Source organism: Poromitra crassiceps (assembly GCF_964638095.1).
Source record: "Poromitra crassiceps genome assembly, chromosome: 15".
NCBI classification, from domain to species: Eukaryota; Metazoa; Chordata; class Actinopteri; order Beryciformes; family Melamphaidae; genus Poromitra; species Poromitra crassiceps.
Genome location: NC_139634.1, coordinates 555001 through 569445, shown reverse-complemented (window position 1 = coordinate 569445; position 14445 = coordinate 555001). Strand labels below are relative to the sequence as shown.

Sequence of the window (14445 nt, the reverse complement as noted above, 5' to 3'; positions counted from 1 at the left end):
ACTTGGCTTTGTTCGAACCTTAAAACTCTTTATATAAGGATTTATTTAAATGTATATGGAGAAAATGAATGTGGAACTTACTTTCGGGGCAAATTACGTCACGTGCCTGTTGAGCTCTATTGGCCAAGTCCAATTGGGAGAAAAATCCGGGGGGAAAAACTCCTACTTTTGCATTTTTAATCAACGACTCAAAAGCAAATGGCAGCATTGACACATTCCTGCACATGAAGAAAATAACTCATGTTATTTATTCAAGGAGTGATAGTGATGGGACTTGGTGACATGAAGCCCTATAGAAGCTAACCTCTAGCTGAAGCTAACCCCTAGCTGTTAGATTTCCTGGCCTGCAGCCAACATCCATTTTAGCCGCTGGCCCCCTGAGACTCTTTCACCATGCAGAGACTGGTTAGGAACCAGACACAGTCCAAAGGTTTAAAGTCAGAGGTTAACACCATTTCCTGGACTTTATGGGAAACATACTTGGAGGTTTCTATCTCCTGCACTTTGGCTCTCTTTTTTCTCAGTCTGACAATTGGAAAGAATGCCAAGTTCCAGTGTCTGTTTACCCAAACCCTTACTTTGTTGTTGCTGTTTTATCAGATGTACTAATTTTCACATATATTTATATTATTGATTTGTTGTTTCAAAGTGTGATCTCGATGGATTCATCCAAGACATGTTAGTTGTTTTTGCTGGGTCTGTGACAGACATAGTGTTTTTGCTGGGTCTGTAGTGTTTTTGCTAGGTCTGTGACAGACATAGCACAAACTCATAATTGCTTGATTGACAGAGGCAGAACAAATCCAACCAACTGATTACAGCCTTGATTCAAGTAGCTTCACAGAGTCGACTGCTTTCAGTGAAAGTCAAAGGAAACTCTCCAAACACATCGACGAGGCTTTTAACTGAATAATGAATCATTCTGAAGTGAGCAATGTCCCCCCCCCCCCCCTGCTGGTGATAAAAACACATCACAACTTCAACACAATGTGAGTGTGTTTGAATCACTCGTCTTAGTCATCTTGATCCATGCGCAGTTAAAAAGGTTGGCAGCATTAATAGTTTTTTTTGCATTAACATTTGTAACAGGACAATTGACTTTTTGCACTATATCTAAAGCTATTTAGCACTAAGACAATGGAATGAGAAAGTCATATGCTGTATTATTCCATGTGAGTATTGAAAAATGTATATGAGAGCTGCAGAGCATAATGTGAAATGTCTTAAGATGCAGCTACCAGTAGCCATATTCAACACACATCCATTTGAAACCATGTATTTTTATTGACTTTATTTTCCTCCCGTTTATTTGCGCTATCTCAAACTTTCTGTTCACATTTCACATCCAGTTGCAGTCATCAAAACATGGAGCAGCTTCACAAATTGTGATTTTGAATGCAAACTGTGTGGCTGCACTGCAAAAAAAAAATCCATTGTGCAAAACTCGTTGCTCTCCAAAGAAAGTGGGAAAATGCCACTTGTTTCCAGTGCAGTTTCACCTGTCTTGGGAGAAACGTGTCGTATCTTGAAACACAGCAGCCTATAGAGAGGCAAAGTGGAACGTCACTTCCTGCTTCAGTACTGTACCAGAGATTTTCATCTGCCATTAATTTTCCCATAGACATTTCGTAAAATGCTTATAAAAATAGTTTTACTTGTTCAAACCAAATGGTTCAGATATATTTCGAAACAGGAGAGACCGCATAACATTTCATTAAAAAAAATTCAGGTTTAAAGAAAATATTTTTTGGATCTTGTTTTTTTTGTCTTGGTCAGAGTGAAATGTTCTATGGTCTCTCCCAATTCTAAATATAGCTGAACCGTTTGGTTTGACCAAGTAAAACTATTTTTATAAGCATTCTATGAAATGTCTATGGGAAAATAAATTGTGGAAGAAAGTCTCTGGTACAGTGCTGAAGCAGGAAGTGACGTTCACTTTGGCTCTCTATAGCCGCATCACTCCACTATAAAAAAAATAATGTCACGTGATTCAAGGATATTTTGATGCAGTGCAGCTGTGTCTATACGTGATATGTGTGTCTGTTTGTAGCACCATGCCGGTTTGTAGCATGAGAGGATAGACCAATCAGGAGTAGCCATATGTGTTTTGTTTTGTTTGTTTATTTCACAAGTGAAGTTCTCTTTCTCTGCTGGTAGAGTTTCATAAAAACAAGATTTTAATTCTCAATATGAGATCACTTGCACTGAGCTCAACCATCACACAATTGCTCTGGTAGCAGGGTAACGCAACTTTGCTCATAAATCCAAATGTACAATAATAATATGTAACAAGATTAACTTCCATTTACAGCAATAAACTATATCCTTTGAGAATTGGGCAGAAGTCCCAGAAGCTATGACAACAAAGTACAGATACATTGACTGCAATAGTCAACTGCTGAATGTAAATACATCATCATTAATCTCAATATTATGAATTTACACGCAGAGCATTCCTATGTAATAAACGCTCCATTGTGGCATTCATATAGGCTATTACACACATTTTACTTTGGTATGATGGGAGGCGAAAATCAGAAAAATTGTCAAATGTCTCCACGTGTGTGTGTGTGTGTGTATACATTATAATATACAGTACATTATTATAATATATATATATATAATATTATAATTATAATATAATATGCAGTACATTATAAAATGTGCTTCAAGGTGGATAATGGCTGTTAAAGTCTGTCACAAATAGCTGTCGTCATGATTAGGGCTGATGCACTCCAACCATTCACCAGCAGTGTTTGTCTGTATGAACACTGACAGTGACTGAAAGTTCACTGTCAATTCCCTGCTTTTATCAACAATATTTAACTTGTCGTGTCCTTAGAACCATTCTAATGCATGTGGTCACTGGCAAGAAGCTGAAAGTTAACTCATGTACAGTAGACCTGCTATTTGAAATGTGATTTCAAATGTGTATGCAGATATATCACGAGTAATTTATTCTTATTGAACTGAAATACATCAGAACTATGCTTTTTAAACCGGTGTGGTGTGTTTTGTCTTTCTTGAGTTTATGAGATCAAATCTAGATGCATGAGGTGGAGGCTTCAGCTGATGAAGTAATAGCCTACTATTTATAACAATATATTATATTATACATTCATATGCATAAAGGCTGTGTGACTTAATATAATTTAGGGGAAAAGAGACAAAGACAACAATGTGTAGTGAAGTTTTCCATTTTCCTTTTTCTTTTTCCTATCTAACCATGACCAAAATTTCACCTTAACCCCAACTTTTTGGCCATTCGATAGCTCTGTCCGGTGACACATAAATAACAATATTAATAACTTGAATTTATATAGCACCTTTCATAAAACCCAAGGTCGCTTTACAGGAGAGGGGGCAAACAGAGGGAAACATGACAGCATGACAGTGCTTTAGCTGCTAAAGCATTGTCATGCTAAAGTTTAGCATACAGTATGGTGATTAATAATCACCATCATTTATGCTAAACTTTAGCATGACAATGACAATCCTTTTACATTGCAAGGGGGGAAAAGTAACTTGTGTCAGATATTTTTTCCACTTGTGGAAAAGATCAACCGGGGGATACAGAATATAAAACATGGGCTGGCTCTTTTGTCTTTTTCTTTCTTTTTTAAACACTTTCCAGGAAAAAAAATATATGAATGAAAGTCTCTGATGCAGGAGACAACAGTTTGTGTTACTGCATTTTCTTCAAGGCTGGGGTGAAAACCTCTGGGTTGGAGGGGGAGGGGGTGCTCTACACTGAAACAGTAGAGAGAGAGAGAGAGAGGAGGGGGTGTTAAAGGGATACACCACTTTTTTGGATGTTTAGCTCATTTGCCACATCCTCCCCACATAACCAAGATACACCATGCCTTACCGGCACTGTCCGCTCAGTTTACAGTGAGCTACAGTCGTGAAGTGAGTAATTATCGCCATAGAATGGAGGTTAATGGTACAGCTGTTAAAAATCTGCCAAAACACACATCTCACGGCACCAAAATACATGTTGTGCTTCAGGTACTTACACACAATGAAATATTGATCCAAAATACACATAATTGGTCTTTTTGGAAGGAAAAGAGGTAGCCGGCACTACTTTCCAAACATGGCCGCCGACCTCTTTTCCTTCCAAAAAGACCAATTATGTGCATTTTGGATTAATATTTCATCGTGTGGTGAGTACCCGAAGCACAACATGTATTTGTAATGTAAGCTCAGCATGTAAGCTGAGCGGACAGTGCCGGTAAGGCATGGTGTATTTTTGGTTATCTGGGGGGGATGTGGCAAATGAGCTAAACTTCCAAAAAAGTGGTGTATCCCTTTAAAGGTTTACTACAAATATTTAATTAAAAAAATTATATAATTACACAAATGTTTCCCCTCAAAACGATCACTTCTGGCCCATATAATAGTGTGACAGTGTGTTTTTATGTTGAGAGACGCTGCGCCCTGTGTCTATTTTAGTGATGGGACATTGTTTTGCTGTGTTCTGTGTTTATGTGGTCGAGCGAGGTTGTGTTTATTTCGAGAGAGAGAGAGCGCCGGTAAACCGTTCAAATGCACAAACATAGCCAACACAGGCAGAGGGCAGTGTCGCTCCATGTAAACACACCCCCACACAGGCAGAGGGCAGTGTCGCTCCATGTAAACACACCCCCACACAGGCAGAGGGCAGTGTCGCTCCATGTAAACACACCCCCACACAGGCAGAGGGCAGTGTCGTTCCATGTAAACACACCCCCACACAGGCAGAGGGCAGTGTCGTTCCATGTAAACACACCCCAACACAGGCAGAGGGCAGTGTCGTTCCATGTAAATTACACCCCCACACAATTCCAATGGGCCATAAGTGATGATTGATAAGGGAAACTTTTGTATGCGTGTATATTTTTGTTTCTTTGATGAAATAGTTGCATACCGGTAGTATACCTTTAAAGATTAACTGAACCTTAAACCTAAATCTGTGTAAAGCCTGCTATTGGCTGATATTTGGTACCAGGTGGTACCACCAAATGTTGTACTCTATAAGGGCCTGTGTCCACCTAGCGTCTTTTCATCAGCTCCGGCATCTTTTTTCAGTTGTTTCCAATGGGGGGAGAGCGTATGCAGGCGCACACGGACGTCTAGAGAAAGTGCGCAGCGCCCAGCGTATATTTTCAGAGCGCTCCGGCGTTTTTGTGCGCCTGACTCCCAGCGCTTCCAGCTGAAAATATTTTAACTTTTCAGAAAGACGCTGGTGTTGGGTGCTGCTTTTCTGGCAGCTTAATCATGGAGAAACTATCGCAACAGAGACAGAAAGGCTCAATTGTGGGAGCAGATTGGCTAGACACTTGATATTTCTGGTGAGTGTTGAGCTAAATCACTGTAGATGTGTGTTGTTTGCTAATGTTAGCTGTCAGCTATCAAGCTACTTCCGCACTGAACTAATGTTAGTTTCAGACTGCTTCCTTGTATATTGTGCGCTGGGATCAGCGCTCCCCAGCGCACTCCCAGCGTTTAACGGTCGGAAAAAGACGCTAGGTGGACACAGGCCCTAAGGTGATATCACCTGGCACCAAAAAACCATCCAATAGCAGATGGCCAGTTCAGTTTTGCCATTAGATGCCAGGCTTGACATAGATTTGGGTTTGGGGTTAGTTACTCTGTTGTGTTGTGTTATGTTATGAAATATCATATTTTGTTTAACTGCATAGTAATAGGCTACATACTGGTGTTAGTCGTCTGCTGGAGAGATCCGGAGAACTGTGGCCACTGCCTCCACTCTCTGATGGAAGAGGTCAAAGGAGTGAGAGAGAGAATTGAGAGAAGGTAAAGCAAATTAATTAACAAATAAGCCTGTGGTCACTCAAAAATGCATTTCCTTAATTGGTTTTCTATTCACCTTATACTTTGTCCATACAAGGACGCTTCTGCATGACGTCATTTTGTAATCATCTTTCCGGTTTTAAACACGGAAGTAGATTACGCCTACCGTAGTCATTTTCAGACTTGCCAAAAAGCTGTTTTCAAGCAAAAAAAAACAAAAGTTTTAATATTTTTCTGGTGAGAACGTAACATATATAAGACCAGTTTATCAGAATAACACCTATTTGGACATATTTAACGAGCAGCGAGGACTGGGAGCGCTGGCTGTGCTGACACCGGTCAGACTAGCTATCTGTCAAACCCTACTGTAGGCTACTGTCAGTGAGAAAACACTGTCGACGTGCTTTTGTAACTAACGTTAAATGCCGACCTGGTACAGCCATCGGCTCCTCGCAGCAGTAACTATGAACATGTAACTGAAGTTGGCCGCAGTGTAGCTTAATTTTGAATGTTGCCAAACTTCATTCATTATTATAGTGACGTTTTGTTTTGAAATTGGCCGCCAACCAGCGCTGAACCGGAAGAACAATACAATTGCGTGTAATGCGGAAGAGAGAAAAAGTGGGCGTGGTGAATAAGGTGAATAGTTTGGTTGTAGCAGGCGTGTCTCCTCCATAATGCACACAGCCTTTCAGAGTTCAGCATGTGTCAACGTCAGAAAGAGAAAAACAGGCAGCTGTACAATATCTCCTCCTGAAGGTTACATGTGGAACTGCAAACAGGGGTTAAAGGAGAATTTCGGTTTTTTACACCACGGTCCTCATTTCCAGTTTAGACTATGATGTTTTACTCACCGAAATAGTTTCGCTTCATTTGGATGCCCACGGAAGATTTTGAGCTCCGAGTAGTATCCTCAAACAGGCTATAACGAGAGCCTGCGGCGAGTGCGGGGCATGCTGCACACACTCTGTAAATGACACTTTTTCGGTCACATCGCGGTTCATTATGGTTGTAAATATAATTATTTAGCTAATAGCTAGAAGCTAAGCTAACACCAACACAACAGTCAACGTAGATCTGCCCCGGATGGGGTTACAGTGTTCATCTTCTTCTGTGGTTTCTCTTCTTACCACACTTCTTCAGAGAAACCACAGAAGAAGAAGATGAGCACTGTAACCGCATCCGGGGCAGATCGGAGCCGACTCTTTTGTTGTTGTTAGCTTAGCTTCTAGCTATTAGCTAAATAATTATATTTACAACCATAATGAACCGCGATGTGACCGAAAAAGTGTCATTTACAGAGTGTGTGCAGCATGCCCCGCACTCGCCGCAGGCTCTCGTTATAGCCTGTTTGAGGAGACTACTCGGAGCTCAAAATCTTCCGTGGGCCTCCAAATGAAGCAAAACTATTTCGGTGAGTAAAACATCATATTCTAAACTGGAAATGAGGACCGTGGTGTAAAAAACCGAAATTCTCCTTTAAAGTGGGCCGGATAAAGATAGCCTAAATACAACTGAGATTGTGTTATTTGCCTCCGCACTGAAAAGTCAACCTTGGGACTTTTATTTTGAAAAGCATTTGACTTTGTGCAATGTGGAATGAAGTTGAATGTGTCACTACTTGATCTGAGTCGCTGCACAATGTGAGTCACACACACACACACACACACACACACACACACACACACACACACACACACACACACACACACACACACACACACACGCACACACACACACACACACACACACACACACACACACACACACACACACACACACACAGGAAGAGGATTACAATCATGCAGCATATTGTGGAATGAGTGAAAATCTCCTTGTCCTTTTGAAATGAAGGAATAAAACCATCTCCTCCTTTTCTCTTTTGGCACAGTGTAGGCCTACAGTATTGCCAAATTATTATTATTTTACTTTAAAATCATTCAGAATTAACATCAACAAATCAGAATCAGAATCACTCTTATTGCCACAATATGTAAATTGAATACGAGGAATTAGTCTTATTGTCTGTATGCAGCATAGCGGTCAGGTCAATATACACAGATAAATAAGTAGGAAAAATAACTAAAAGACAATCACAATCACAACGTTGCAAGTGCAATACAATATATACACAGGAGGAGTAACGGAGGAGTAACGCAACATTAATGCTAATATAATGAGTAGTGTAATGAATGATTTGCTCCAAGGAGTAATTAAGTAAAGTAAGGCATTATTGTTTTTAAGTAAGGTGTAATGTGTTATAAGTTTTTTGAGTAACGACCCCCAACACTGATCATTGGTGTAAACTGGGCTTTATATTTGATAGTACCCACCGATCCTGCTCTCTGCCAGCCTCTGCAGCTCCACAGGAACAGCCTGTAGTTTGTCCTCCACACAGTTAGGGGGGGTTGTACTTTGACAGGAGCCGCGGTTCGGGCTGAGGTTGGGGCTGGGGTTAGAACAAGGCAGGGGGGCAGAGGAGACTGGGATAGGGATGGGGGGCGAGAAGGGGGGGAGAGTCGGGGTGGGGAGAGTCTGGAAAAGACAGAAATACCAGAGAGGAAGTCAGTCAGGAAAAGCAGTGGCACACATAATGTTGAGGATTGGTAGTGGTTCCCAAAAACACCCCACCCACCCAGGGCCGTAGCCAGGGGGGGGAAAAGTGTGGACGATTCCATGGGCCCTTGACTGACAGGGGCCCCAAATGGCCAAAATATTCCGCCGCCGCCCTTCGGACGGCGGCATCTGTGGGCCCGATATATCCTTTCATGGGGCCCGAAATCCCTGGCTACAGCCCTGCACCCACCCCAATTGTGTAAATGTTGAGGAGAGTATGTGTATGAAGATATATATGGTGTGTATCTATTTAAATGAATAGGGTACAGGGGGAAAATACTGAACTATGGTGTGTCTGATAAAATCAGGATTCTTGGCAGGAATGCCGCATCTCCCCCTGTCGTTCCTCCCCCCCCAGTTTTGGGACCTCTGGGTGATAAGGTGTGTTATGGCTTATTGAGACCAGACTCACTTGCACCTTGTCTTCCTCCTCTTCCTCATCCTCCTCTCCCTCGTCTTGGACAAGTTCAACCACCAGCGAGGGAAAGACGCCGGTGCGTCCATCCAGCTGACCTTCCCAGAACCCATCATCCACCTGAACATCCACAACACATTACCCATCATGCACCTGAACAGCCACAGCACATTACCCATCATGCACCTGAACATCAACAACACATTACACATCATGCACCTGAACATCCACAACACATTACCCATCATGCACCTGAACATCAACAACACATTACCCATCATGCACCTGAACATCAACAACACATTACCCATCATGCACCTGAACATCAACAACACATTACCCATCATGCACCTGAACATCCACAGCACATTACCCATCATGCACCTTCACATCAACAACACATTACCCATCATGCACCTGAACATCCACAACACATCACCCATCATGGACCTGAACATCAACAACACATTACCTATCATGCACATTAACATCCACAACACATTACCCATCATGCACCTGAAGATCAACGATGACACAGAGAGAGCTGTGAGACATACAGTACCTCTCCCTGTCGACAGCGTAAGAGGCGGATTAGCGCCCCCTCTTGGAAGGAAAGTTCCTCTGTACTCTGGGCCTGGTAGGAGTACAGAGCTCTGGCCACACCTACGAGAGGATTTAAAGGCAGCTTTATTAACACACACACACGCACGCACACACACACACACACACACACACACACACACACACACACAGCGTCTGAGTCTGACACTGAGTAAAGTGTAGGTGTGTTTGATTTTGGGACTAAGACAGGCCAGTCCTCACTGAGGGAGCTCGAGGATGTGTTTGTTGAGGTGGAATCAGGAAATTGCTACATTTCTAGAGTAATCCATAGTATTTGATCGCAGACATCTTGGTTACAAACCACAGGTGATTTTAATCAAACAGCAGGTGATTTTTTCATTAAATGACAGCCGTGGCCAGTGCATTGTGCCATAACGGATGGTAAACAAAACCATCATTAGAATAATATGAATATGTAGTTTGTAATTAACTAGCTAAACTACATGACCCAAGTTCACTACTGAAAAAGCTAGGGAGATTTCAATGTAATTCTGCTGCGTTCATGTGCTGTCGGAGTCATCGGAAAAACAACATTCCGACAGGGAAAATGAATGTGAAGAACAAGTCAGAACAACAACTCAGGAAAGTCGGTGAACATTTTGGTCCACGAGTCGCTGACGTGACGTCATGCAGAAACCATAGAGGCAGAAACATGGCGGACGAAAGTAGATGCTTTGCATGATGGCAAGAAACCTTTTATTTTGCTCACATGGAATTTGTAATATGGTATTTACCTTTAGTAGCTGTCCATGTAGAGTAGCCTAGATTAGTTGGAAAAGTTATCTGTTAGCATTAATAATAATAATCATAATAATAATTAATTTCATTTATAAAGCGCTTTTCAATGACCCAAAGACGCTGACACAGTATGAGTACATAGAAAACAAGATCACAACAGGCAACACATAGACGTAACAGTTAACACATCGATCAGGGATATGTGGAAACAGAGGGGAGGGAGGGAGAGTGTGGGAGGGGCCAGACAGAAGAGAGGGAAGTGGAAAAAGGGGAGGAGTGAGGTAGGAAGAGGTAGTTAAGGGTAGGGGAGGTTGTAAGCTTGGGAGAACAGGTAGGTTTTGCGTCGGGATTTAAAAGTGGGCAGTGTGAGTCTCTGACAGGCTGGTAAGCTAGCAGCATGCGTTATCGATTTCTCTCCTCACAAAAAGTGCTCCAGGCAGCGCTTTTCCACACCAAAAAGACATTGACAATGCCTAGCACTGCACACCAGACTCACCTCTGATCTGCACCCTCCTGTTATTCCCAGTGGAGGAGCCAGTTGAGTTGAATGAGCTGTCCAGCTGAGCAGCATCCTCTGCAGGCAGACACAGGAACTGCACATAGCGCTCAGGAACATAGCCAACCTGACCACAGGCATTACACACCTGGAAAGAATCACAGAACAAACATTGCCAATACAGACATACAGACATGCAGACATACATACATACATACATACATACATACATACATACATACATACATACATACAGCCATGCAGACATGCAGACATGCAGACATACATACTGTACAGTACATACATACATACATCTATGTACTGTAAGTATGTATGAACAACTTTTACCTTTAGCCAGTCCTCCATGTCTCCATCTTCAATCACTTGAAGCTCCTCCCCTTCCATGATTGACAGCTCATCTGATTGGCTAGCCTATACAGGAAGTAAAGGTTGTCAATATGGAAACATGGTTTTCTCAGTAATTTTTGTATTATTATTTTTTAGCTGCGGCCAGCATGGCCAGCAGCTCGAGAAGTCACTCTGTTGGTTGGTTGGATAGTTGGTCCACCAAAAAATGTTTGTCCGCAAAAATTGGAAGTTCGCATATCTGGTGATGTCACAATAGAAGTGACACAAGTGATGTCACTCTGACTGACATAGAGAGCCAAAATGAACGTCACTTCCTGCTTCAGCACTGTACCAGAGATTTTCATCTGCCATTTATTTTCCCATAGACATTTCGTAAAATGCTTATAAAAATAGTTTTACTTGTTCAAACCAAATGGTTCAGATATATTTAGAAACGGGAGAGACCACATAACATTTCACTCTGACCAAACGTAAAAGAATTGCGGATTTAAAGAAAATATTTTTTCGATGTTGTTTTTTTTAGTTTTGGTCCGAGATAAATGTTCTATGGTCTCTCATGATTCTAAATATAGCTGAATCGCTTGGTTTGACCAAGTAAAACTATGTTTATAAGCATTTTACTATAGGAAAATAAATGGCAGATGAAAATCTCTGGTACAGTGCTGAAGCAGGAAGTGACGTTCACTTTGGCTCTCTATTGGATATCTGGTCGCAGCTATTGCGAGTTGGCGCTTGTTTTTGTTTTTTGTGTTCAGGAGTCTTATCTTGTGCCCTGTTCAGATTCGTGTAGCGACGCTTTTCAGATTGTTAATCCTTATGGTCTGAAATTAGGCCCAGGTATTTTTGGTGTTTGGTGTTTTACAAAAATGCGACACTCTTCAAGTTAGGCACACTTCCTGTCACCCTGTAGTCAAAATACTCTTTACTGTTAACTGACGGATTCCATTCAAAAGTGCTATTTTCTGTCCTTTTTCACAAAAGTCATGCATGTTATTTTTTTATGCTCTCATCCTGGACCAAAGACCTTGGAATTGTAAAAGAAAAAAAGAAAAAAGGCGGTTGGTGAAAATTGCATTCCCTCAAAGTCATTTTCATCATTTTCCCATTGGTTTTAATGATACATTTGATGATAAAAAGCACTTTTTTTGGACCTCCAGCCAATAAAAAAATAAACGTGAATATCTTGGTGTTAGGCATCCACCCTGCAGTCAAGGCTTCAAGGTTAGGACTGATATATTGATATGATATTGATATTGATATTGAGCATCTCATTGACTTCAAAACTCAACAAATGTGAAAATGTGTGTGTGTGTGCTGCCTACCTGATAGCTATAGACAACTCTGCAGGCTGCAGGGTAGACACACAGGCCAGAGGTGGAGGTGGGATCCATGAAGATTTCGCCATTCTCGTCGTAGTCCTCAAAGTCTGTCAGGTCAAACTCATCCTCCTGCAAGACACACCTGCTTTTCAAATGCTCTGATTTTCAGCGGTGGAAACTACTCAAATACAAGTATGTGAGTATTTGGAGGATTTGTACTTTGAAAGTCTTTTTTTTTATAATGTTATACTTTTACTCTTACTCGAGTCATTTAAATGATAGATATTCTACTGGAGTACTTTTAAATGTACACCAAGTAAATCCAGATTATTGTTTTGCACACCGCACTATGACAACAGCACAGTAGCATTGGGACTGCTCGTGAACAGGTCGAGAATCACTTACGCATTTAGGGCGCCTAAACTGATGGCTCGTTAGTGCGGTGGCCAATTAAATTAAATTGCGTTCAAGACTGGCCAATTACAAAATTGTAATGATCCCAATATCACATTAAGCTCCTGAACAGTAACACAATGTGCAATGTGAAGTTGTGAAACCACAACTGCATGTTGAAAACTACTAAGTTGCCCATACATTGCTGCATATGTCAAAATACAGGAAGCATAAGTCTAGTTTGACAGCCCAGTTTGGAGGCTGGTGAGCCGGTCACTGTATGTTGAGTCAAATAAAGAACTCAGAACAAAAAGGGAAGCACGCACATCTCCGTAAAATTTGCAGGTGCTGGACTCGAAATACACACCATAGAAAGAAGAGGAAGTCCGCACACTGTTGATGCTCCAGCGACCACAGTTTTATTTAAGGCATACAACGTTTCGACCCCTTCGGGTCTTCATCAGGTATGAAGAGTGCAGACATAGGCAGGTTAAAATAGGGAGCAAACAATCAGGTCCCAGCTGTGTCGGGGATAATGGACACACCCCCCCATCTTAAGGGGACAGGCTTCAAACAGTACAATGAGTAGAATAGAAATTCATTCATTTTAGTGACATAATGTAATGACATAATGCAGCACAATACAGTTTTAAGAGGCAAAAGAGCCAATGGACTAGCAGTACAAGGGTGTTTTTGAGACCCCAAAAAAGACACATTAGGAATAGAGTAATCATTTACAGGCTCCAAATAGACATCACTCAAGGCCTAGATGCACAGATCAAATAAGTTAACAGGTACACAAATATGGTACCATAGAAAAGGCATAGACAAAAAGACAGTATAATAAAAAGAGAAAAAAATTAATTAATTCATTAAAGGTTAAAAGACAGAAAGCTATTACAGAAAAGGTTTAACGTCAAACTCCTCATTCAGCCCATAAGGGGCCATGGTATTTAATGTGTATATATAGAAGGATTCTCGTTGCAGTAGTAATCGATTCTGATCGCCCCCTCGAGGGGGCCTATCTACCTTCTCTATACCCCAGTAGCGTAGAGAGGCAATACTGTGTCCCATTTTCTTGAAATGAGCTGCTACTGGGTTTCGTTCATCCCCACATCTAATGTTACTTCTGTGTTCACTTATGCGGGTACGTAGGGCTCTACTGGTTTTACCCACATATGCAAGTCCACAAGGACATTTTATCAGGTAAACAACAAAAGTTGTGGAACATGTAATCACTCCTTTTATGGGCAGCTGTTTTGAGTCAAATAAAGAGCCTGGTATTCTACCTGCTCTATTTGTAAAGTGAACTCTTGTTATGATTTGGCGCTATAGAAATATAGAATTGATTGATGGATTGAGTGTGTGTGTGTGTGTGTGTGTGTGTGTGCCCATACAGAGAAGTCATCGGTGGAGCGTCTCTGTTGGCTGAGTCGTCTCTCGCTCTCCAGCTCGTCCTCTGCCTGGCTCATGGCCGCGTGCAGCCAGCGCTCCGTTCCCACCACACACTCTGCTAACAGGGCCAGACGAGCCTCTGCCCGAACCCTGCTCACCTGAGACACACACACACAGGCAGGCAGGCAGGCAGGCAGGCAGACAGACAGACAGACAGACAGACAGACAGACAGGCAGGCAGGCAGACAGACAGACAGACAGACAGACAGGCAGGCAGACAGACAGAC

General features: G+C 41.8%; 1 protein-coding gene across 1 annotated transcript in view; it reads right to left on the bottom strand.

Annotated features, from left to right (window-relative positions):
* Positions 1-3423: 3423 nt before the first annotated feature.
* The window catches only part of LOC310790796 (F-BAR and double SH3 domains protein 1-like), a gene marked incomplete at its 5' end in the record, with an annotated part of 45620 nt that continues 34598 nt past the window's right edge, over positions 3424-14445 (bottom strand). The window contains 10 exons of the mRNA XM_083652510.1: positions 3424-3750; positions 5700-5755; positions 8130-8331; positions 8825-8947; positions 9390-9490; positions 10183-10209; positions 10683-10830; positions 11031-11114; positions 12374-12499; positions 14161-14316. Coding sequence (XP_083508636.1) covers positions 3700-3750; positions 5700-5755; positions 8130-8331; positions 8825-8947; positions 9390-9490; positions 10183-10209; positions 10683-10830; positions 11031-11114; positions 12374-12499; positions 14161-14316 — 1074 coding nt within the window. The 3' untranslated portion in view covers positions 3424-3699. The remainder of the gene's footprint in view (positions 3751-5699; positions 5756-8129; positions 8332-8824; positions 8948-9389; positions 9491-10182; positions 10210-10682; positions 10831-11030; positions 11115-12373; positions 12500-14160; positions 14317-14445) is intronic.